Below are 25,737 nucleotides of genomic sequence, written 5' to 3'. Positions count from 1 at the left end.
GGTCCCTGATTTTGAAATTGTGACTCTAATCTAGAAACAGAGAAAGAGGTGAAGTTGAGGCTCTTTCAGTCTACTTGCAAACAGCTACAATGCGCCAAATTGTCAGTCAAATCTGCCACACCCAAAATAATGTGTAACTATGCACAGTTTCAAAAAATGAAGTATAGAAGCAAAAACTATTCCAGTAGTACTACAGGCTTTAAACGTATCTTAATTTGGACTCTTCAGTGGTTTCCTTGGCTTTTTAAAATTATACATTGTTGCAATTCAACTTGTGTCTTTTTTTGTTTTGTGCTAAAGTACAAATCACAGCATCTTTACATCATTATGTCACAGCCTCCTTTTTCGAAAGACATTAACTAACATTAACCAGTTACCGACCTGAGTTCACTTGAAGCAGTTAGGTTAAATGCCTCTTGGACATTCTGGCATATTTGTCAAATATTAGAAACCACTTACAGAAACACATAACTTAAAAACTCAGCACATTAAGGAGAGGGGCTTTCGCTGCTCAGCTGAGGGATTACCATGAAGGCCACCAAACTCCAACAGCAGTATGTGAGATATGAGACCCCCAAAAGTTGTGGATTAGTTATGAGAAGGACAAATACTCCTGGTTAGATGCGCTAGACTAAGTTATCTGAACTAAATGTTGTCAATTTATAGATATTGTCAAGTGATGTTGCGAAGCCATGCACCAGCTCCTCTGCTGATGTAGAATTGGATAGAGACAATGAGTAAAGTTAGCTGTCACTGAAATTGCCAAGTCACTGTATTTCTGCATCTGTCACTACTTGTGAGGTTTCTTGTCTCCTTCCCTCCCTTTTATTCCACTGTTTCCCTTTCTCTGTGTTTGTCTTGTTTGTCTGCTCACCTGGAGATGGACTCAACTCACCTTGCTGCAATCAAGTCTGCTCACCTGCTGCTAATCATCAATCAAGCCATCAGCTCTCTCTGCAGTACTTAAGCCCGGCTCAGTCCTCCACTCATCGTCAGATCGTCTGTTCACCAAGCATGGTATGCAGCTCAGGCCCTCTTGAAATATGTTTTTTTTTTTTTTAATCCAAATTGTCTCTCTCTGTGCCCTGATCTCCAAAGCAACTTTTCAAGAACCAAACGCCCAGCTCCAGAACCACTCACCATCTATAATGCACCCTGGAAACCTGAACGCCACCTGCAAGTTATCTCATTAAGACCCTGTTTTCAAGACTTCATCCGTGCCTCCGTTTTGTCTGCACTGTAGGTCCTACCTGGATTCGTTACACTACTGGCCTACTACTTGAATGCGATGAGTCAGGCTGCTGTTTGATTTGGTTGCTGGTTTGATCACATTTTCACTTCAAAGCTGAGACCACCACTTCTTGGCAATCTCAGCTTGCTTGTTTGCCTCTGCATCAACGTCTGAATGCTTTGTCCCCATTTATCTGAACAACCTGGGTCAAGGAGCTAAATGCCTGGAACAAACATCAAGATGTCAAAGCACCATAAATGTATTTGTCTGCTAAATGAAACCTTGTTTGACTTTATGATATTGTTTCTTTTATTTGATCTGATTCCCTCCTGTGTTTTCCCTAACCTTGTTGTGCTTTCTTTACACTCAAAGCCAGTGTAATATCATCATAACTGAATGGATGGAGTCCATTAGGAAAAAAATAACATTCTTTATTTTGAAGTCATATCTTCCAGAGATACAAAAGACATTAAAAAAACATATATTACAAGCACAGTACAACAGTGTGATAATCTCTAAATATATTAAACCAAAGGCACATGCTTTAATGTACTAAATCTCAGTATTAACATCTTTTTCCTACAATAAGTGCCATGTGGCTGGAACGTTGGAGTCAGTTTTCTGGTCGACAAACATGTGACCAGAAAATGGAAATGTCAGTGAAGTACGTTAAGTGTCTCTGAACCAGACTATGTGTAGACGTCATCTAAATCCAAGTGCTCACTGTGTGCGTCACCAGATTTATCTCTCTCTGTGTGGTCAGAGGTGTTGTCCTCAGCTTTATCAGTGTTTACACTAACAGTCTCTGTGTGGTCAGTATCATGCTGATTGTCTGTAAGACTGACATCTTCTTCTGCATGAGCAGTTAGCGTGTTCTGTTCACTCTGATAATCAGGATCTGTGTTTTCTGAGAGTCTTGTAATGTCCCTTGTGTGTTTACCAGGTATGTGGCTGTATATGCTGTGTGCAGCATCAAAGGAGGAGCTTTTCCCATCTTTTTGATCCTGGTATGTTTGCAGAGTGTCAGAGGAGCTGCTGGAGTCTGTGATGTGCTCCTTCGCCGTGTCAAAGGACTCAGTAAAAATACTGTCACTGTAAGAATGACTGGCCATGGTTTCTGTCTCATAGGCATCAACAAATGCCCCATCTGTATCAGGATGACAACTTTTCTCATCTCCTATCCCGTTAGTGTCTCCTAGAAATGAGTTCTCTTCATGTTTTGCATTTTCAGATGTAAAAGTGCAATTGCTTTTTCTCTCAGCCAAACGTTCTGTACATTCCACATCAGAGTCTGTTTCCCTCTTTTGGCCCGGCTCTGTGGCTGCATCGTCCGCGTTTATCATTCCAACAGCAGCAGCACCTCCCTCTCCAGCCAGAACTCGTTTCAGACTCTGGGCTCTGTCTCTGTAAACTTGGCAGAGCTGAGCGTCGGGCATGTGGTTGCCGTGGATCTCAGCCAGTTTCATGTACACCACGTAAAGAGCCTCAGGGTTAGCCTCGTCCTCAAGAGCCGCGGCCAGAGCCAACTGGAAGTAACCCACTGCATCATAAGCATCCTGGAGAGCACACAAATGAGAATCAGATCAGGTATCATCTAAATTAAACACGTTATCTTTACATTAAAATGCCTGATTTTCATTAACTATGTGTACTGTAGATGTGAAAACTTCAGTGTGTTTACTGGAAGAACACTGCATCTTTTCCTGTCTGCTGTTGTACCTTCAGATTGTGAAGAGTGAGATTGCCCAGTCTGCAGTAGACCTTGGTGTAGTAGCGAGCCTCTGTAGGGTGCTGCAGAATGGGTGGACTGAGGGACAGGGACTTGAGGTAGTAGTTTTCAGCCATCTCATACTGCTGCATTTTATAGTAGACTGTAGCCAGTCGGTGGTAAGCTGTCCTCTCATTCACTTGCATACCTGCAGAAAAACAACAATGACGTCTGCTTAAGCCTTTCTAAAAAAGCAAAAGTCTTATAAAGAAAGTAGGCTTTTAATTTTAATTACAATTTAACAGTGTAAAGTCACAGATTCTTGGATATGCCGTGATTATTCTCTGTACCTGTTTTGCTGGCAGTCTGAACAGCCAGTGTTGCATACTGCAGAGCCTCCTCCTGCTCGTCCAGGTCCATTAACAGCTCAGTCAGTTTACTCAACAAACGAAACTCTGAATGAATGTCCTTGATGCTCCGTGCAAATGGCAGGCTGCCATCCTGAAGCCAAACAAAATTTAGTTGAATAAGTTCAGAAAACAAAAAAACCTTGAAAAGCAACCAGAAATGAGCACAAAGATGTTCAAATGAAAGCACATTAAAGTTATGAGTCTCCTTTAGCATCCACAAAAATGATTTGTATAATTTGTACAAAACTTTAACATTAGAGAGGTAGGTATGTGTCTTTTTTTCATAGATTTCCTTGTATCTAAGTAAAATTAAACTATGTTTATTTTAATTGTTTCCCTCTTACCCTGAAGAAAGGAAGTGAAGCCACTCTGTTCCTGTGGCCTTTAAAGTAGACGTCTCCTGCTTCCTCATAGATGCTCATGGCAAAGTTAGGATCATTCATCCTGAGGGCTGTCTTCACTGCAGCCTATCAATCAGATTAGATCATCAATCAATATTCAATGCACATCCAATGCACATCCAATGGTACAATAAAATTAAAAAACACATATTTTGAAAGTCGATGTAGCCTGGTGGTGACTAAGGGGTTAAATTAATTTAATAATAAATATGGCAGTAAAAAAGCAGGGAAATTAAAGTGAAAGTGAAATTGTTACATTGCATTTGTTAAGAGATAAAAGACACATTAATGAGCTTGCGTGTTGCACTGTTTACGTTTCAGTCGTCAGAAGAACCCTATAGTTAACGAAGCTACTCTACGTTTCCTTAATGTGTAGTTAAGTGATGCGTGAGGGTGTTTTCAAGAAGTTAACGCGAAGTTAAAGAGAAGTCTAGGTCCTACGAACGGGAATGACTCTGGGAACTTTCTGTTGCTGCTTCAGCATGTTTTTCATCTGTGATACCCGACAAGGATTAGCTGTTTCCATTTGAACTACTTGTGTTACCCACTGAATTTCTGCTCCTTGACGAGAGGACTGCTCCAGACAGACTGTGTGAGTACTACCTGTCGGATTTGTGCTTCATGAGTAGAGGAGGGTTTAGCTAAGCTGTTACTTTGCTTCCCTGAACGTTTGTCTCGTGAGAAGAGCATTCCCGGAAACAGTATGTGATGGTTTTTGTTTGTGTCTTGGAGTGACTGTGAGCGTGTGGGGAAACATGTAGGCAAAATAATCGTTTGTTCCTCAATTTGTTATTGTTGTTGTTTTTGCGTGAAGGGTTGTAGTTGTTTATAGTTGTTGCCAAGTGGTGTCCATTTAATTTGATAGAAGTGTACATGTATGTATGTGTATATATCTGTAATAGTTGCCATATTTTATTTTATTTTTACTTATTTTATTTTATTATATTTTACCCTTGTCATTGCTATTATTATTGTTATTATAATTTTTAACTATGTTAGTACATTATTGTATTTCCCTGTCCTGAAGAATTTCCCCCAACGGAGGACAAATAAAGTATATCTTATCTCTTATCTTATCTTATGCTACATTTTAAGGGTACCTACATGACAAAAAAAGTGATATGTTTCTCTGTTGAATGATTATCTAAAGTGTCTAATATTTGTATTTTCACAAAACTTAATGTAAACATTTAAATGTTGCCTTTTAAACCTTCTGGGTTGATTATTAAAGAGTAAATATTGCACTCAGCTTGGTTGAACAGATATTTCTTGTGGTTATAGATTTAGAAAAAAATAATTCACGCTTTTATTTCCTTCCGCCTTGACTACTGCAACTCATTGTACACCTGTCTTAACCAAAAATCAATCCACCGACTTCAGACAGTGCAAAACACAGCAGCCTGGCTTTTAACTAGAACAAAATAATCCCCACATCACCCCAATTTTAGCATCCCTACAATGGCTCCCTGTTGTTTTTACGATCGATTTTAAGATACTTTTAATCACATTTAAAGCACAACATGGACTCGCCCCGCAATACATTTCTGAGCTTTTATCCCCCCATAAACCAGGACGCAGTCTGAGATCCTCTAGCAGTGCTCTGCTTGCTGTATCACGGTCTAGACTAAAAACTAAAGGTGACAGGGCCTTCTCTGTCAGAGCCCCTGACTGTGGAACAGCCTGCCAGAAGAGATCAGACTCCCAGAGTCAGTCCCTAATTTTATTTCACTACTCAAGCCCCAACTTTATAGTGAAGCTTTTATTTTGTGAATGTATTTTAATTTTTAACATTTTACCTCTGCTTTTATTGTCAGTTTGCTTTTATTGCCTCTCTCCTTTTATTGTCTGTTGTAATTGTTTTGTAAATTAAGTTAATCCTACACTGGTAAACCTTTTGGTAGCGACCTTTAAAACAAAACCTGTAACCCCATCATTTTCATTAGAGCAATCTCCCACATCCTAGTGAGAGTGGCGAGGTGTTAAATTAACACAACTGAGTTGTTATACTGAATGAAACCTCACAAACTTCACAACAGCCGTATATATTGCAATCTCCTCACCTGCAGGTACATGTCAGCAAGCTCGTCCTCCTGGATGAGGTAATAGATTCGTCCCACCTGCAGCCACGTCTCTGATTCCTCTTCTCTCTTCCCCAGATCTATAGAAATCCTCAGACTCTGTTTAGTGTAGTCCAAAGATTTACGAGATGATCTGCAAACCAAAATTCACAGTTTAAAATTAATATCCGAGTCATGATGAAAAATTTTGAGAGGGAATAAGAGTGTGTGAGACACTGAGACATAAACTAACTTCTCTGTGTTGAGTGAGAGGTAGAGGCTGCTGAGGATTTCCAGATACTCTCCCTCCAGCCTCTTGTCCTTCAGCTCTCTGGACACAGACACACAGTGCTCGTAGTAGACGATACTCTGTCCGTACAGCATTATGTCAGCATACAGCCGACTCAGCACTTTGGCCACCACCATCTGACCTGAGAGAAAATACCCCAGATATGTTACATCTTCCTGAGTACTCTCTGAGACATTTCTGATAATGGACAGGCGTTTAAGTGGGAGCTGATGTTTCCTGTACTTTGGCTGGAGCATTTGCCAACTGTAGTGTATCACAGATGTAATGGAATTTATGAATGAAAAAAAAGTCACAGCACAAATATTTCAGAGAGTTCACAAACAGTTTTATCATTACTTTATGTATCCACAAGTGGCGTTGTGAAGGCCAGTTCTTAACTGTTATGTTTTAGTTCTGCACACCTCATATCTCATATGCTTTAATTTAAAAACTGATAATAAACAAATATATACTCCTCCATTTTTTTATCAGCCACACAAGTTGTTATGAGTAATATTCATACTATTTTAAAGTCATTAAACGTAGTCAACATTTTGAGTCATAGAATAGATGTTTCTTTTGTAGCTCTCATATTACATTATGGCTGGTTGTGGGTTATTTTGTGTGCAAATATTACAAAACTAAATACAACGTTTAGTAATTAAGTTTATTCACTTTTTTTGTCCCAGAGAAGCAGTCAGCTCAGCTTTGCAAATATGTGTAACAGCTTGTTTGGCTCCGTCCGGTACCACAACTGACCTTGTTTTAACAGTGAGGCTTTTGTGTGGATTAAAATAACAGATATGGCATGTTGATATGTGACTGATGATAGGCTAATCTTTCAGCTAAGCGAAACTAAGCTAGGTAGGGATGTATCAGAATCTCACAGCATGACAATATAAAGGTAACAAGTCCACGGTACGGTATTTACTGCGGTTTTCAAAAAAAAAAAAAAAAATCTGAAGACTTGGGAAAAACAATCCTGTTTATACAGCTCTTCAGTAGCTTGTGAAGTCCATCCATCCACAGTGAGTGAGTTGCTCTCTGCTTGCTTGAGGCGGTGTGTGCAACATTAACCTTTGTTTCTTTGTAGGGAGCTGGTTATAGTGTTTGACAAAAGTAGGACTGTGATGGGAATTTAGACTCTGGCTCTAGCATGTTTACTGAATCCTTCATTGTTGACCATATATAATCATTGATACATCTTGTGATCTGCTGAGCTTTGATATCATTATGAGGAAATCAGGCTGTGAACGCTTCCTCTAGAATCTAGGGCCTGGCTAGATGTTTAACATTTTATCTTCTCAAATCTTTTCATGGTGACAATTTGCCCAATGGTTTCTCCTATTACTTGCATTCCTGACGTGCAGGCCACCGCAGTCTTAAAGTGTCAACATAGTGGGGTTTTTATTGTTGATTTTTTGCCGGTCAGCCTTTCTTTTGTCTAATTTCTTGACAAGGAGAAATCCAAATGCTTCTACAAACCATTTGGAAGACTGCTAGAGTATCAACAATTTATTATCATCTTTATGTTCCTCTCTATCTGGCATCTGCCAAGTTTGCTGAGGCAGCGAACAGAGTGCAAGGGATGAAGGGCACTCATAGGAAGATGGTCTCTGTAGTTTCCACTTCCCTAAGCTTGCTCTAATGTGGCTGCTCGAGGTTTCTGCCTGTTAAAAGGAAGTTTGTCCTCACCGCTGTTACTAGCTAAATACTGCAAGGTGCAATGGTAATGGTGGAATTAGGATGAGATAAGACTGAGTCTTATCCTGTCTTGGGGTTGGATCTCTGTTAATAATTTAACATAGAGTATGGTCTAGACCTGCTATGGTTGTAAAAGTGTCTTGAGATAACATTCATTCTAATTTGGCGCTACACAAATAAAGATTAATTGATTAATTGATTGATTGATTGATTGATTGATTGATTGATTGATTGATTGATTGATTGATTGATTGACTGATTGATTGATTGATTGATTGATTGATTGATTGATTGATTGATTGATTGATTGATATTATCACAGATATGGCAAAGCTGACAATACCTTACATTTCATTGCTAAGCTAAGCTAACTGGCTGCAGGTGATAGCTTATCTAACTTCTACAAAGCAAAATGTCATCAATGTGTCATTTTGTACTTACTGTGCAAGTTTCTAGCATGTAGTGCAATAAGTAGCCCCATTTCATAACACGTCCTGATGTCATGACTCCTCCCTCTGTCTTTGTAGCTCCGCCCCAGCCAGAGGTATGTTTGAACATGCTCCTCGTCTGTAGAGCTTTCTCCAAGATCCAGGAAGAGACGCAGGGATCTGTGAATGCACACAACATCACAATGAATGACACTTGGTGAAAAGTTACGACACTTACTGAATAGAAATTTCTCATGTTTTTGCAGGATGAGACATCTTACCTGACCAGGAAGCGTTCTGCTACCAAAGAAGCCCCCGCATCCAGAGCCAAGCAGCCCAGGTTGGCCAGTGCAAGAGCCTGGTTCCTCTGATTTCCACTCTCCCTGGAGATTACCAAGGCCGAGTGGAGATGCCAGCCTGCCTCTTGGATGCAACCCTGCCGTCTTAGACACAGAGCCAAGAGGTTGTGGATCACGCCTCGCTGTGTGGGGCTGTCTGTACCCTGGAGAAACACATATTTCAAATAAGAAACACCAAGAAGAGAGCTGTTTTATCATTCTTCTATAAAAGCTGATGATTTTACAAAATGATTAACATTGTTTCCTCTACCTGGAGTGATGTGAGCAGTGGTTGTAGGACAATTTGGGCTTTCTCAGCCTGGCCTGTCAACACCAGCAGCCACCCAAGTAGCACAGAGGCCTCAAAGCCCTCCTCCTCGTTGATGTGGTCTCCAGTTTCCACAGCTTTCTGAGCACAGTACACTGCTTTATCCAGAGCATCATACTGCTGATAGACTGAAGCCAAGCCCTGACACAGATCCCTCTGAGTCTTCATATTCTCCCCTCGCTCAGCAATAGCCAGAGCCTGCTGAAGGTAAATTACAATCTGAGCAGGGAGCAGGGAGGTTCCTTCTTTCCAGCATGGATTCAGACGTACAGAGTTCTTGATGAACAGCTCAATCCGCTGGAAAGCATCATGAAGGGGGTGATCTTGTCTAGAGTCCAGGCTAAGGGAGGCCAGGGCCAGGTAAGGCATGTATTTACGATGATAAAGCCCGCTCAAGAGCCAGTTAAGATCCAGAGGAACTATAGGAGGCCCCTCGACTCCAGAGATAGTCACTGAGAGAAACTGAAGTCGTTCAACAAAAGGAAGAGCGTCGTCCATCTTCCTGAGGAGCAGGAAGAGGCTGGAGATGAGGTAGCAGACACGAGCCTCCAGGTGTTTGTCCCCCATCACTACAGATCTCCTCAGGAGCAGCTTCAGCAGCTCAAACTCATCTGTGGAGGTGAAGGTGTGGCAGGGGAGGCAGAGGAGCAGGGCACTGGCCTTCTCCAGAGTCTGAGGGAGCTTGTCGATCATTCGCTGCTTCAGGTAAACGGCAGTGAGGTTTGTGTAGAGAGCGATGAGGAACGGAGTGTCAGAGAAGCAGTCCACTTGAACACTGAGGGCCTCCTCATAGTACACACGAGCCTGAGGAGAGGAGGAAACACAGATATCGTCAAATAAATAAAGAAAGAAAGAAAGAACAGAAGCCCACCAACACAAACACCTCACATATTTATACTAGAAATGAAGAACAAACCTGGGAGAACTTCAGCTTTCGTGCACAGAGTCGCCCCAAGAGGAAGCAAGCCCGTCGATGTGCCCAGTGCATCCCCATCCTCTTAGCGCACTCTCTGACGCTCTCCAGATGCCCGGAGAGATCCTCCTCAGCTTTACCACTGAAGGTCAACCACAGGAAGGAGTAGTGCAGGTCGTACAGGGGCAGGAAGTCCTCCTGGAGGAAACAACAAACAAAAGATTTGAGAGGGGTCTCTCAGCAGGCTGTATGTGTACGGAATCAGGACTGACTCAATTGTGCTTATTTTTGTTTGAGCTGTCAAACCTTTAGTTACTTTTGGTGAGGTGGATTGCTTTTGGATTTGTAATTGTGTTTAATTAGCAATTGAAGTTCTGTATGTAAAAGCAGTTACATTTCCAGAAACTTCAAACAGCAGCCAAATCATTCAACTGAAATTATGAAGAAATTCAGATAAACTATTCAAGTCCTGCTTTTGCCCTGTAGTAAGTATCTCTGCTGACCTGGAAGTGTTCCTGGTTTAGCAGGGTCAGTATGGGGTCACTGATCTCCGAGTCCTCCCCCTCCCAGCTGCTGTCCTCCAAGAAGAGTGGTGGGTCTTCCTGGAACTCGTCCAGCTCCCTGAATGTGTCGTCCAACGTGAAAGACAAGCGCTCTCCCTCTTGTGGCAGAGGATTGTGGGAGTGATATATGGACAAGCGGGGATGGGAGTGAGAGACTGAGGTGCGAGGGGAGGAGGTGTAGGGGGGTGTCCCGCCGCTGGCGTCCGACATAACGCTCTGACGGGTGCTTGTGGAGACTTTGTGCCCTGAGAAGAAGACAAAGACAGTCAGTTGTGTTTCAAATTGGAGCAGAGAGGTCAGAGTACAGATTTAGTTTGAAAAATTAACATCTGATTTCTTAATAAATGGGGAGGTATTACCATGTTTTGGCCGATTCTTGATGTACATGAAATCAGTCTGATCTAGTCTGTCTGGAAACACACAAGGTAAATCAATTACAGCTTCAATTTTCCAGATGGAAGTAAAGACAGAAACATTTATTTTTTCAAGAACGACAATTTGTCTGAGAAGCGCAGCACATCGAACCAAACATGACTTATATTTTGTTGTGTCCCCAAGCTGAAAAAGTACAATATCTGTTTATTAGTGTGGTCATTCCATTACCTAGCCTGTACACAGAACTGATGTCAGACGAGAAAAGTCTTTCCAGCAGGCCACTGTCACTTGGCTCTGAGCTGCAGGGGTTGACCTGAGCCAGTCCAGCCCTCTCCTCTTCGGTCAGAAAGACCAATTGTCTGTCTCTGTGTGGACAAAACAAAGGCAGCATTATCTCGTCTGCTGTCTCCTCAGCCTCCTCACCACATCCACCCTGTCCAGACTGTAGAAAACACTAAATCAGATTTCATCAAAGATTATCACGACACTATAAACAAGAGGTGACTCGAGGATATGATCAACATAAGCAGCTTTGACATGAAAAAAAATATGTTGCTCCTTACAAGGGTTTGGCGTCCAGAGGTTTGACATGGGCCTTGTGTACGAAACCAGTGTGACCAGTGGAAGTGTGTGTCCCAATAAACACACCCAGGCCTTGCAGTAGCAGACCCTGAATCTCCACAATATCACCTTGACTTAACTGGAGCTCATCCTGGCCCACTGGACTGTAGTCAACGAGTGCTACACAGGAACCTGTCACTGAGAGCAGCAGAACAGGATGAGTACAGGACAAAGAAGATGGCAAAGTGTAATACTATAGAGCATGTTGATGTATTTTTTTAGTACTCTGCAGAGGAAATGATTTGATATAAAAAGTGCAAAATGTTGAAGTGCACACAGGTTAGTGCAGTGGTTTCCATGTAAGCACATTAGTATTTGATCCACTTTAGCTGTGCACTGCTGTGCTCTGGTATCAGGAGGTGGAGCAGCTTGATGTTATTCTCAGTCTTTGTAGAGAGTGAAACGAGCGATTTTTCGGATGTAATATGTTGATAAATTACATATGGCATTCAGACTAGTTACTACTGCTAGAATTTCCTGACATTAGTGAGGAGCCATTACGTGATCTCATTCATTACACCCAGAAACTAAACCTGAAACGGACCTTAGAACTGAGTGCATGAAAAACTAGAACCTCCACCATACTTATCTGGCAGACACTGAGCAAATTCAACTCAAGTTTTTTTACATCTGATGACTTAGGTCCAATACTGACTCTGCATTAAACTCTGATTTGGTCACTGCGAACTCCTGAGAGAAGAATCTGGCTATCACCCTAAAGGCTAAATGTTTCTTTATATCCACCAGCTCATATTGTAAGCTAACATTGTTTGTCTGTTGGTGCAAAGCGGTCAATTACAGGTTGTTTTTTTTTCTGAACCAGCTGCCAAAATCAACAAGATTAAAGTTGTTAACTAATACAACAAAGTTAGGAGTTAGATAAATAAGTAACAAGCTTAACTATAAGCTGGGGAGCTAACAGGGTTCTGATGGGTCAATCCCTACATCCCTTCTACACTGTCACTTTCCCCCTATGTTTTTTGTCAGTTAATTTTAGCTCTCCTTGATCATATCAGAGGGAGAGTTGATGTAAAGCTAAGCCGAACTAGGTAAATGTAATGATTAACTACATGGTGGACGATGTCAGATTTCTGAGCTGGAATGAAAATAGACATTTTTCTTCATGGCTTGTGAACAAATTTTGCACTTATAGTACTTGACTTGGCCAAGGTACCCAGACAGCCGTTTTTTGTTCATAAATAACTTCATTACAGTTTCTAACATTATTAAAGATCTGGCATAGTTATCACATCCAACTGAAAAAACATGGATAAAACCCCAAAGGTCAGTCTAGTGAGTCATGATGCTCTGCTACATGTGCTGCAGACAGTGCTTAGAGTATTGTTGAGGCAGAGCACATATACATGACACCACTTGTGAAACAAGTTTAAAATGTCTGTGCCTGAGTACAGGACACTGTACAGGATGTTGTGCATGTTATATGCAGAATGTCTTTACCTAAAGAGTGTTCAAACTGTTCCTTTTCTGATGGCGTGCATCCAGTATTGCCTGGATACTTCCTCAGGAACCACCTGACCAAACAGGAAGTAAGGTTAATAAAACTATGGGAACTTGCGTATGAATGTTAAGCATTTCTGCTGCTGCTCTTCTTTTTTGACAACCATTCTCACAAGATAACTTCTTAATCAAACAGTTGCTTTCATAGTACAGAACGGCATCTGTAACAGAAGCGGCTCATTTGAGGAACACAGAATGACTCACTGATAGAAAGGGTAAGGCAGTGGTTGCATGGCGTTGACTGGCACCAGGCCGTGATTTCCTGTAGAGAGCATGGTTCCCTCCCACATATTGTCCTGCCCCGTGTCCCTCACCGTCAGCAAGTCATTCTTTTTAAACGACAGCTGTTCTTCATCATCCTCATGCTCATCACTTCTTGTGAAAAGTGCTTTAGCAAAGAAGGATCCTGCAAAGACATGGGTGTGTTAGCTGAGCTCTTCAACTCCTTATTCACATATGTAAATATACTGTAGGTAAGAATACTAGAAATAAGATGTGTAAGGTGTTTCAGTCAGCGTTTTTATGTTGGTAGAAATCAACACACTTAAGTTTAGTATCAGCAAAATTGCAACAACTAGTGCGCCCTCATTCAGTCCCCGGCAGATGATGGATGTTTTATATTCTGCTCTATTAACTTAATGTAATTCTCATCACTATTTGCCAGCACTGCAGTCCCATTATATAATTCCATGAAGCTTTTTGCCTCTGGGAAATGTTCAGGAGAAAGCAGGAGGCTTTAGCCAGAGGAAATCAATATGCATTCCTGGAGGGAAAGCAGAACATTAGTTTTGCTTTAGCAGATTATTTCTTGATGCATCAGAATTTGGAGCACATTGCACATATTAAGGGAAACACAAGTCTTACTTAGATCACTTGTTGGATTAACTAATTGGGATTTGAGGACAAGAACAGACATCAGTCTGACTTGTAATTATAAGTCTGTAACACTTAAGCTATTAGCTGTGTACAGTAAGGCACATTAGTTCTTCCAATTCAAATAAGAGTCCATCGCTTTCAGTCTTTTGGTAGCATATTCTTAAGGCTTTCAAAGTGTTAATTGGGGTCACTGGAAGTGGATTAAAAGTAATAAGATCAAATGGCAGCTGTAGTCGGGTGCTGTATAATTAAAGTGACAAGATTAAAGACATTTCTGACAATAAGTCCTTCAAATATTCTAACTATTCAAAGAGAAAGAACCCCCACAGATTTTGAGGATGAGAATAAAGTGAATAACTGCAGTCATATGTCTCACTCGGGTTACATAAAATGAAACAGCGCAACATACTGACCCTCCTGTAGTAACAGGCCAAGATAAAGGGTGGCCAGATGTTCCTCGTCCACAGTGACGTTGATCTCCAGGTCACTGAGCAGCTCCGGGTCCAGCCAGACAGACTGATCACACAGGAAGTTTTCCAAGCATCGAGCCACATAACCTTCAACAGAGCACATCCAAATGTTGTAATAATGCTATGCCAGCAACACTGAATCCCTCACATCACCAAAATAGCAAAAACAGAAACAGTAATAAAAAGTGAGACATATGTGTATTTGCTCTCAAGCTTTTAAAGAGGCGTTCTTTGCAAACTCCATAATGAAACAAGTCTCCTTCTGGAGGACTGTGTGGGTGTGGTTGGTCAGATTTTTGTGTACTCTATTGAGAAATGCAGAATCTGAAGGTTCTTGCAGGACTGGATTTTGGTCCTGGTTTCCATTCTAAGTAGTGGTCCAGTAGTCTTGTCCATAAGTTTTTCAAAGGCCTCTGGCTGTATGTAGGAGTCCATGAGGACAGCAAGCGGGGCAGAGGCAATCCATCTTAAAGCAACACCGACTCCCATTGGTTGTCATCTTAGAGCGACCTAGCTTACATTAGTTCTTAAGTTGCAAGTTGGATTTAAGATTAAAGCAATTCTTAGGAATAGATGTCTTGGATGCACTGGAAGCCCCAAAAAGGTGTTAAGCAAAGTCATACTGTACCTCTTTATCACGTGATAGCCAATGGGATTTGAGATTGGGATTTGTGTGACAGGGACCTTACATCTGTGATAACCAGGCAGCGCTGCACCTGTTGTGATTATAGACTGAATAATAAATGGACTTAATATCCGTGACATCACCTATCTATTTCCGAAGCGCTATTTTGAAGCCTATCGTAGGTGGGTGCCATATTGGAAGTGCTGAACTCAACCTAACTTCTGTAGAGCTAGTGTGAGGTAAAGAGGCGGGCTTTGAGCCTCCTCACCAACAGCTTCAGTGTTTCCACCTGTCAATCAAGTCAGAATATCAATTTTTTGTACCAGGCTGTAGACATGTTTATTTCTGTTGTAAAGATCGGCTTTTTGAATTGGTGTGTATGTGGATTCCGGTATTTCGGGGGCCAGCCTCAAGCGGACACTCAAGGAACTGAAGTTTTTAGCACATCTGCATTGGCTTCAATTCTTGCAGCTGGAAGTAGTCGCTTGGTTTTGATTCAAATTCAACTGATTCTAGGTTCTTATTGGTGCCTAAATTACGACACTTTTTCTTACTCACTTCAAACCACTGAGAAGAGCGCAATCTGCAAAAAATAAAGGCCTATTCATGAAGGACCTGATATAGAAAATATTGAAATTTATGAAGTGGGTGTAGTTTCTTACCTAATGCTAGGTAGGTTGAAAACTTCCAGATCTCCTCCACAGTCTTAAATGTGAGTACAAATCTGTCCTTCTCAGCGTGGACAGACACCAGACGTGCTGACAAGTCCTAAAGAAACAAGTCTCATGTATCAGTAACAAAACATTTATACTTCACCACAGACTGTACAATGCATAGTATACCATTACACTGCATCATCCTGTTCCTCACAGCTTAATGCACCTTATGCTTCCTCAAGATACAATATGTTTGAGTGGTGCCTTGTAATGTCTGCACTGTCAGGTCTGACTGTCACTCACTTTAAAGAGTTGGATGACGTCCTGACTGTTGCTCTCCACCACTCGGAGTCGGGTGCGCAGTGCCTCCTGTAGGGCGCGGTCAGGATCCCCACTGGAGCGCCTCCTCCCAGTGAACAACAGCACAATTTCTAGACAAAAGACAAGTAGAATGCTGTGATGAATAACGCCTTAGTGAGTTGCATTGTTTCTCCTCGTGGAATAATATGGACTCAAATCTAATCCAATGCAAATAAGCTTAGAAATACAGATTAGCTCAGAGAGAGGACTTGGCATCCATTGTCTGCCAAAAGTTGCCAGTGAATAAATGGCCAAACGATTTATTACAGTCCTTTAGCTGATCCATCACACTTGCACAAAGTACTTTATGTACTTCTCTGTCTGTAGTCAGAGATTAGAATGATTGAATTTAAACTGAGACTGGAATGAAATGGTCTTTTTTTTTTACAAGAAAAAGAGAGACAACTTTCGGGAGTTCATTAAAGAGTTTCTGAGAGAGCACATATTTCAGTGAGATGCTCTGTGGGCACAACGTTGTCCCTGGAGGTATACCAGAGCTATTACGGCTTCTTATTGGACTCTCAGTGTGGCCTTTTAAATCCATTTGAGAGGAAGAACCTGGGGGAGCGTGATGGATGGAGCTAAACTGCTGAGTGAGTAAAACATTAGTAGACAGGGAATTATGCTTAATTTGTATGCATGAGGAATGCTTCCACGTTTAAAAAGATTACTAGTTCAGACTGGCTAATGTACAAGCTAGATTGACTGTAGAATTATAAATGTGAAGCAATGGAGTAAAGTGAAAGCATCATCAAATCACCTGGAGAGAATTTCTCTCCCAGTGTTATAGTACTCCCTCGAAGGAAGGCCGCTTTCTTCTTCCAGTAGCTGTCAGGCTCCGCCCCTCCTTCACCTGACTCCACCAGAGGACCATCCTCCTCCTCACCTGCCCCTGACAGAGGAAACAAAGTCAGGACAAAAGCTCCTGGATTAAGCTGAGATAGCTATCATTTGTCTGACTCAGCGCCAAATGAGGATTAGACATGATCTTTCTTTACCCATGCTAAGCTAGAGGACTCACTCCAGTGTTGCTTGTGTTTTTAAAACAGTGGAATGTATTGGGTTTTCGGGGTGATAAAAGCAGATGTGTATACGTATGCAGAAAAAAAATTATCTGAAATAGTCAAAGGTTGGTTCAAAACAAGTTGCTTTGACAATGTAAGTCCAAGGCGGTTCTGGATATTTAACTGCGAGAGTGTTAACAGATGACGAAGGTGATGGCAATCTCTGTTTTACCATTTAACGATACACATCTGGGGGCAGTTTGTGATCACATGGTACAGGTTCAACATGAATACGAACACTGGCTTTAAGGCCCTTCTTGTGTGATTACTTCAGATATTTCTTTAGTGATCAGTTGCCTGTTAAATATACCAATGGGTTTATTTAATGTTATAATAAATAATGACAATATGTAAATAACAGCAAACGTTTGATAGGAAACTTAAACTTACAGTGAAGAGTTAAAATGGTTAAAGATGAATATTGCAGGATGAGTCATAGTCAGTGCAGGTTGTTAAAGTTTATAACCTGAATGTAAAGGTGTTCAAAGTTAATGCAGTTAATGCCCCCTGGGAGTTTGTTCCAGCTCCATGGTGCACAGTAATTGAATCCTGTTTCTCCGTGTTTAGTTTTCCCTCTACAGTTAGAAGCTCTCAAGATCTGACAGGCCTAGAGGGTTCATGTGGTCAAAGATGAAGACTGCATAGTATGGCAGATTTGGAGTTTCTATGTAACAGCAGGCCTACTACAAGGTGTGGAAGCACCTTTCAACCATTTATCCATTACTTAAAGCAAACTAGGTATTCAAAAGTTTTGTAACCATATTGCTTACTTATGCTAAATAATTCAACTATTCACTTCGTATGGCTCTTTCACAATTTTAGAAAATACATTGAGCAAACTGTTGATCTAGAATTACTAGCGCAGGCTGTAAAAACATATCTATAACTTGTTGCAATTGATTTTAAATATGAATACATGAAAGTTTCCCTACTAAAAATATTAATGTAAATGCAGTTAAATTGTGCTGGGCTTCCCCTGGCTTGTTCCATTGTGCTGAAAGGATGTCCCAAACACTTCCTCTGCCACGACCACACAGACAGCAGCACAGCGTGCAAACAAGCCCCATGATGTCGTCTATGCTCCAAACTCATAAAGCGTTGGATGACGGCATGATTTCAGACTGAAGAGGATGAATGTTGTCTACCTTGAGTCATGGTGTCATTTCCTGAGAAGTGTTCACCCCCAAGAGTGTAGGGTGGTTCCCTCCAAAGAGCATCCAACTCGGCTGGAGAGATGTCTGTGAAAACGGAAACAAATCAATTTGTCAACCCCAATGTAGAAAAACAAATGTAGTTGGCTTTAAGTGGTTAAAACTTTATTATAACCTTCTCCAAAAGTTTTTATTTAGGTCAGTGCAATTATATTAGTACAAGTTAACATACTAACTTTTCATTTTGAGCAATACACACTTTGCTTTCATAGCAAGAGTTATGATTAGATGAGAAGATTGATACCCCTGTATTTTATGTTTGATGAATAGCTGGAGCTAGTAGCTGCTTAGCTTAACGTTCCAGAAATGAGAGAAACAGCTAGCCTGGCTCTTCTTGCAAGTACGAAACAGGTGTGGAAGCACTTCTAAAGCTCATTTATGAAAACTTTGCAAATGTGGGTCATGTGTCAGACTATTGCTTTGAGTTTTTGACTGACAACCAGCTGAGACTCCACAAAGTTTCAGCTACTAGCTTAGAAAGTGATCTGTTAATAACCAATGATAACAGGTTGTTACTTTATTTTTACTTAGGCTTTTGTTCAGTTTAATCACACTAGTCATACACAACAGGAATTGAGCTGTTGATGTGCTTGTATTACATTGTGGTATGCTAGCTATAGTTTTTTTTTAGCTAGGTTAAGCTAGCTTATTGTCCACCAAAATACGTTTTAGGGCCTGTGTCCACTGACAGTGCTGTGTGCAAATATGCCCTTGTGTCAGTACATTTTTGGTCACGACACTCACAACAGTCTAAGTCATAAATAGTTTAACTTTTGCTGTCACTCTTGTCAATGTCACATCTCCATCACCGTCCAATCAAAATCAAGAAGGGACAAGACTGCTAATATTAACTTTGTAAACAACTGCAGAGGTGAAATAAACCACACTTGATTTTTTTTAAGGTAAAATTTCCATGTCTAAGCTGATACTAATGCTACGACACGATTTCTATCAATTGTTTTCATGTTTACTTTTTTAAATGTATTTTAATAAAAGTAAATATGAGGCATACAGAGCACTTTAAAACACACTCATCACTATGAGAAGAAGGAAAGGTGCCATTAGACAACTTCTGTAACCTGGTTACACGCTGGTGAGAAGCACTCTGATATGAGGTCATGGGCACTGCCAGCACAAAGAATGCTGTTAGTGGACACAGGCCCTTACTCAATGTGGAAATAGTATCAATCCTCTCATCTCCACAAGAAAACAATACAGCATATTTCCCAAAATATTGAAATAGGCTCTTAGGCATGAGGGGAAGTTAATGTCACATAGGGGGGTGGAAGCAGCAGTTTACACTGGGATGACCAAGTTCAAGCAGTTGGTTAGTGAAGGTGTTATCAGGGGGTCTGAGGGAATTCAGACCAGGCACAGACACAACTGCACTGACATCAGAAAAGCCTTCAGGCTCACACAGCTGCCCTGCCCCTGACTCCTTTATTTCCCTGTCGGCACGCTACATGTTTTCAGACACACAGTCAGACACCACTTTAAATCAACAGGGAGAATACTGTGGACCAAACATTAACAAACAAAAAGCAATAATTTGGATTAAAACACGTTTTCCCTTCCATGCCTTGTCAGTGCCGCAACACAACAAAACAGTGTTATCTTGTTGCAAAGCATTTCACAACAACACAATAGGATGCACAACTTAGAAACACAATGCAATATGACATTAGGCCAAAGAGGACAAAAGCCTTTTCTTCCCCATCCTACCACACACAGCACAGTTAGCACCAACAGGACTGCTTAAGTCATCACAAGCATAGTCATGCTGCTACAAAGCAGAAACACACCATGCCCTTTTTACCTTCATGGCTAAGTGTGTTACCCATGTTGTGTCTACACCTACGCTCCTGTCTATCTGAATTTAGCACTCATCTCATGACGGTGCAGTAGTAGTAGTAGTAGAAGTATCACAGAGAACAGGCTCGGACAGACCTGTAAAGGAGGAGAGGCAGACTTTGATGAAGGGTCCACAGCAGTAGGAGCTGAGCAGCGGTCTGCAGCAACAAGACGCCATCTGGCTCAGGAGCCGGCAACTCCCAGAGATCAATGCCATCCCATCAGTTCCCCCCTCAGCCTCTTAAACAACAACTCACTCTCTTCCTCTCTGCTGGACAAGCCCTGTTTCCCTTCCTACTTCTGTAGTCTCTTTCCTGCCTCTCTCACTCTGTCTTTCCACCAGTTACTGTTTACCGGATGGGTCTCACGTGTCTCTCTATTAGCTTTATCTCCTCTTCTTCTTCTTCCTCTCTGTCAGTCTGGGACTGCTCCTGTTTTTAATCCTTCTGTCTCTTGCTGTCTCCATCTCCCTCCTCCCACCACCCTCTCTCTCTCTCTCTCTCTCTCTCTCTCTCTCTCTCTCTCTCTCTCTCTCTCTCTCTCTTCAGTAGCTGCCCAGTCAGTCAGTGAATGCACAAAGCACTCTCTGCGATTGGTATGGCTGTGTGTGGGGGGTTGAAGGCCTCAGTGAAAGTTTCCCTATAGTATGTGTGTGAAAATATGCACAGAATGTGTGCCACAAAGACAATGTTTGTGTCTCATTTGTGTGTGTGTGTGTGTGTGTGTGTGTGTGTGTGTGTGTGTGTGTGTGTGTGTGTGTGTGTGTGTGTGTTGTGTGTTAGTTGCTGTGTGGAGGATGGCTTGCTGAGCCACTGTAATGAATGCCACACAGGGACAGGCTGCAAGGTCAGGAAGAGGGTGGATGAGCGGGGGGTGAGTGGCCCGGTGGCATAGATCGAGGATCATGTTATACACAACACAAAGTTCGACACAGCCCTGCTCTGTGCCATCAGATGGGTAAAGGACAGATAATATGGAATGAACACACACTGATATCATCCTCCTGCACTGAGGTGAGGTCAACATTAAGAACAGAATGAGGATCAGATAGTGGAGATTGAAGAAGTCAAGGTTCTGACTGTTCAAGGTTTCATTATAGACAATGAAAGAAGGGTGTACACATCGGAGAGATCTAAATCAGTGACTATTTGAGAACCATTCTGATCAGAAGAAGAGATTAGCAGGGGTGTGCCTAACGGTGTTTAGGGGTGGCATGGGCCCACCTTCAAGGGAAACCCCTTGTGCCATGTCAAGTTCCCAATCCAATATTGGTTTATCATGTCAGAGGTGGGACCGATGTGAAAATCAACTTTTTGGTTCTGTTCCAACCCTGTGTCAATCTCAAGCTATGTGGAAGAGCAGAATACAGCATCTCCTCGAGTGTCCAACTTGGTGGCTGGCTCAAAAAGCCTGGGAAGCCAACAAACACTCATGTTAAGAGGCCTATATAGCAAAATGAAACATGTTGACAGCCTGTTTGCAACATGTTTTTAATTGAATAGCTAATTACTTAGTTTGGGCACACTGTATGAGTGGTGAGTTTTTAGTTGTTGTTGTTGATTTTTGTAACTCATCCATGTCAAAGACCTTACAGTTAACAGTTTTGCATATATTTGCATAAATTGGGGTATGGCTGAAGTAATAACGCGCAAACCTTTGCTAGAAGCCAAAGGTTTGCATCTGCTTCACCTATTTCTCTCTATCAAAATTGACCTTAAGTAAAGCTGAGTCAGCATTTCTGGCATCATTTGGCTTTACAATGCCTCTTTAGCAACCACCGGATGATGTCACTGAGACTCTGTCCATGTTTTATGCAGTCTTTGATTGCAACAGGCTGCTAGTAGCTGTATTCCATGTGGCACGTACTGTATGTTTGGGTGTTCTTTGGTAGACTGTGGATATGTAGCAGCTTTTTTTTTTTTCCATAAACAACAAAGCTTAACACTCTGTAATATTACTATAATATAAATAACTATAACATCTGTATGTCACTGTAATTTTAGTAGGCAAAGTAAACATCTATTGAGAATACAAAAGGGTAGGCAAAGCTTTTTGTGTTCACATACACACTAAATGCCTCCCCTCCCCACTCTGCATCAATCAGTACCCACTTGGACCCCCCTTGTAAAATGTTTGGACATGCCCCTGGAGGTTGGCAATAATGCTGAAAGGAAGACTAAAGTGTTCACTCTGGCAGCAACAAAATACCCTGCTGATGCTGTATCTTCAAAGTGTGTTTGGTTTGTTGACCCCAATCTGCTGACTGACGTAGCTCAGGAAGGTACATGATCGAAAGATAGAAAACAATTCTTGATAATTATTTCAAGCAGTTCTGACACTATCTGAGCTCATGATTTACTCAGTGAAGAGTTGCTACAGGTGAAGGTATATTATGGGATAGAGATTCAGCAGAATCACAAGATCAAAAGTGTGATACCTGAAGATTCAAATAGCATCACATAGCCTTTAATATAAAAAAAATAATTGCTGTGTAAAATGCTGTGAATCTGAAACAGCACATTCCTCGATGTAACTCAGTTCATTTAGGTGGAAGTGTCAGAGCACTGAGCTTGTACAGTTAAAATAAGGAGAAGTGCGTACTTTGAGTTATCACTTTATACTTAATAGTATTCCCCATAACCATAACTTAATTTATTAAGAGTACAGATATGTGAAGATTAACTTGAACTTTGAATTTTCAGCTTTAATAATTTGTTGGGTTTGAATTGAATAAGAAGCCACTTTATAAACAAAATACTGTAGAGCTCATTCAACCACTCGGTTAGACCTTGTTTTAAATGGATATAAATGGGTTTAAAGGGATATTGCAGAGATATGCACCTCTGTTGATTAAACTAGTTTGTTTGAGAAAAATAGTGACATTATCTTTTTATGACAGCACAGCACACACTATAGACTTAAAGATTCCCTGCACTGCAATGTCTAGTAGCTGTATAAGTCACAACTCCAAAACCCAACTACATTTCCCATTGTGCAACTTAACAGCCTATTTTATGAGTGTGCAGCAAACTGCAAATCTTTTAAACTCTACATGCCAACTTCTGTAATGCTAATATCCTAAAAACTGTATGTCACAAAAGGATGTTCACTTTGTTAGAATCATTTTTTATGGTCACCAAACAATGAAAAAACTCACAAAACTGTGAATACTTTTAAACTGAAAAATGAAGGGCTGCTTAATGACCACTAAGTGCATTAAGGCACACCAACTAATTAGATGTGACCAGCTGAGGACAACAGACTCATAAACTTGCTTCCTCTTTAGCCCCCTGATTGTTCCACTGCTAGGAAACCGAGCAGCTGATATCCTTGTTGCAGACCAAACTCTTCATCTTGTTTATGTGTCAGCTGGATGGTCACCATTGGATCCGTGCGTGTGTGTCCTATGAGGCAGAAAGCTGTAAACAGTCCAAAGGCGTGTCAGAGCATATCCTGATACTCTTTGGACTCCCCCGTTTGTTTCTCATAGTGCAACAGATTCTGTCTAATCTAATAAACACAGGCTGCTCAAGGCTGATATGTTCAGTCACATGCTCGGCCTTTGTTTGCACTAAAAGCTGCATAAAGGGCAGCAGTTGTCTCCAGTGCCATCCTCTTCAAAACATCCAGAAACTGTCAATAAAGAGGAACTTCTGATCCAGTATAAGTCATGTGTCAATGTCCTCTTTACGGAACACCTGTTGATATTTGCTGACAGTACAAGTTATTCCTCCCATGAAAGATCACACACTGCGTTGCTAAAGTCTCATGATGTTACATATGATTAAAAACAAGTAAAGCCACTAACATTAGCATGTGTTGCCTGGAGTGACAGGGGTTGATGAGTCCAATCACCAAATACCATAAATGACCCTTTTCTCCCCACACAGTCTGAAACCACAGCAAAAGCTTGAACTGCAATTGTGACACTCAGCGGTCCATGACAATAGCATTCAGCCTAATGAGAAACATATGGTGTCAGCAGAGTCTGGGTATGCTCAGATTCATGACAAGCAGAGGTTGTTTGGGGTGTTTGTGATTGTGTATGAGTGTGTGTGTACAATCTTGGTTTGTAGAGTTGGAAAATGCGGTGCAGGAGTTAGCAGTGTGAGAGTAATATGAGACAGGGGGTTTGGACTCTAAGTTTAGCATAGCCCCCAGTTAGCTCACTCTCATGCCTGTGTGTCTGGGACAGAGATCCCTGCAGGGAGATTCCCACAGTGGTGCATAGCAGCATTTATACAACACTGTGCAGCTATAATTACAGATTTGTAAAGCTTTGTGGATGGATTAGGTTTGTTTTCATGGTCTGGTAACATTTTAATTTAATGAAACTTAAAGAAGAGACAGGAGAAGACTCTAGGTTGTCATGAATAGTTGTGCTTTCTGCTCTTCAGGTGACTTTTACATACATTATCACACAATGAGTGAGCGAAATAAGGAACTGAAATCACTACATGGCAGTAACTGTTCATATATAGCTCCACTGTCTTTCACCTCTTTGCCCGGTGAGCTGATCACAACTTTAAGGTTGTGTGACTACAAAGTACAGCTGAGTTCGACCTGATAAACTAAAAACATGTTTTAAAAAAGCAAAAGAACAACTCTTACCTTTGTGGTGGTTCCAGCTCTCCCCTCTCAATTCATTCCTCATGTGCGTGAAAGAATGAGTGTATCTACATATGTATCTCCCTGTGCATGCATGTGTGTGCTCTCACTGTCTCACCAGTGAGTTGAATCTTATGACAGCTGCTTAAAATGCCGTCACTCTCCAACTGTCATCCCAAAAGCACAGAAGAAGAAAAACAGAAAAAGAAAATGTGTCAGTCAGTGAGTGTGTGCGCCTTTGAGAGCTACAGAGGCTTTCCCAGACAGCATGTCACTGACTGAGGAAGTTTTTGCTGCTGTTAACTCCTCCCATATTTCTTTTGGACAAGGGCACAGCCTACCCCTTCTCTCTCTCTCTCTCTCTCTTTCTCTCTCTCTCTCTCTCTAATTCTCCCTCAGCCTTTTCCCCATACACACACACTTTAACACTGTGTGTCAACACTTGAGCCTTTTAGAGCTTTGAACCAGAGAAAAGAGGTCAGGTAATAATGACATTTTAATCTCTCCTTTAAAAGCTATTAACACTGGATTTTAGAGGACACCTATGCACATTATACGTCTGTTTCCTCATTCTAGAACACCAGTCACACCAGTTTGGTTTGGCTGCGCCCGCTGTCAGGAGATGACAGAACAAATCAGCTGCTCTGAACAATTGCTGAGCCCATACCTCAAAATCACTTTTCCTCATTCCTGAGCATTAGAGCCGTCAAAGCCCTGCCCAAACTCACACCGCCTGCATTCCATAAGGTGTGCTGGAAATGTGAAATATTAACCCTCACATGCTGCATAAACAGGAGAAATAACAGTATCCTCTCTATAACGCTCACCTTTTCATTTTGTGGGTCATGTCTGGTCATATCTGTTTGTGAGGAGATAACGATCCCCGGGCGTGTGTTGCTTTGGGTCCTTGTGTGTGTGTTTTCACCTGCATAGTTAAATATAAACTCTGCGGATGATTGTGTATCCCCAGCCCCCAGTGCACCATGACAAAGTCACCCTGAACACAGAAAATCAGCCCTGTGCTGCACATGTGACCATGCAATCGGCTATGCAAGGCTGCAGGACACACACCATTTACTCTGCTCTGTCTGCAAAAGTATGTGTGTGCCAGAGAAAGAGAGGGAGCGTGGCT

At 41.5% G+C, this 25,737-nt stretch overlaps 1 protein-coding gene and 2 long non-coding RNA genes across 3 annotated transcripts; 2 read left to right on the top strand and 1 right to left on the bottom strand.

Moving 5' to 3' along the window:
- Window positions 1-335: 335 nt before the first annotated feature.
- Window positions 336-1,526, top strand: LOC117817277. Its single transcript, XR_004632114.1, has 2 exons — window positions 336-1,017; window positions 1,099-1,526. It is a non-coding gene; the product is annotated as an uncharacterized LOC117817277 (long non-coding RNA).
- A 115-nt stretch (window positions 1,527-1,641) lies between these two features.
- On the bottom strand, window positions 1,642-24,860 carry sh3tc2 (SH3 domain and tetratricopeptide repeats 2). The gene is made up of 22 exons (XM_034689880.1): window positions 24,609-24,860; window positions 18,081-18,173; window positions 16,632-16,763; window positions 15,815-15,942; window positions 15,518-15,623; window positions 14,174-14,317; window positions 13,089-13,290; window positions 12,825-12,898; window positions 11,309-11,504; window positions 10,974-11,110; window positions 10,730-10,780; window positions 10,311-10,615; window positions 9,811-10,005; window positions 8,838-9,698; window positions 8,510-8,730; window positions 8,242-8,408; window positions 6,061-6,238; window positions 5,811-5,961; window positions 3,694-3,816; window positions 3,290-3,440; window positions 2,951-3,147; window positions 1,642-2,787 (listed from the first exon to the last, which is right to left on the bottom strand). Exons 1-22 carry the CDS (start codon window positions 24,649-24,651, stop codon window positions 1,921-1,923), a joined length of 4,722 nt encoding a protein of 1,573 aa, XP_034545771.1. The 5' UTR covers window positions 24,652-24,860; the 3' UTR covers window positions 1,642-1,920.
- On the top strand, window positions 4,036-10,743 carry LOC117817278. Its single transcript, XR_004632115.1, has 3 exons — window positions 4,036-4,342; window positions 8,328-8,344; window positions 8,495-10,743. It is a non-coding gene; the product is annotated as an uncharacterized LOC117817278 (long non-coding RNA).
- Window positions 24,861-25,737: the final 877 nt, after the last annotated feature.

Source organism: Notolabrus celidotus, chromosome 8 (genome assembly GCF_009762535.1).
Source record: "Notolabrus celidotus isolate fNotCel1 chromosome 8, fNotCel1.pri, whole genome shotgun sequence".
NCBI lineage: Eukaryota > Metazoa > Chordata > Actinopteri > Labriformes > Labridae > Notolabrus > Notolabrus celidotus.
The sequence above is the reverse complement of the archived record's forward strand: the minus strand, read 5'-3'. Positions and strand labels throughout refer to the sequence as shown.

What these genes read in the sequence shown, in the direction of transcription:
- sh3tc2 (XM_034689880.1), bottom strand. Translation starts at nt 24,651, where the DNA reads ATGAGGAATGAATTGAGAGGGGAGAGCTGGAACCACCACAAAG. An exon ending in TTCAACCTACCTAGCATTAG is followed by an intron (nt 14,318 to 15,517) that starts GTAAGAAACTAC and finishes GCTCTGTTGAAG; the next exon opens with GTTATGTGGCTCGATGCTTG. An exon ending in TGGCCTGTTACTACAGGAGG is followed by an intron (nt 13,291 to 14,173) that starts GTCAGTATGTTG and finishes ATGTCTTTGCAG; the next exon opens with GATCCTTCTTTGCTAAAGCA.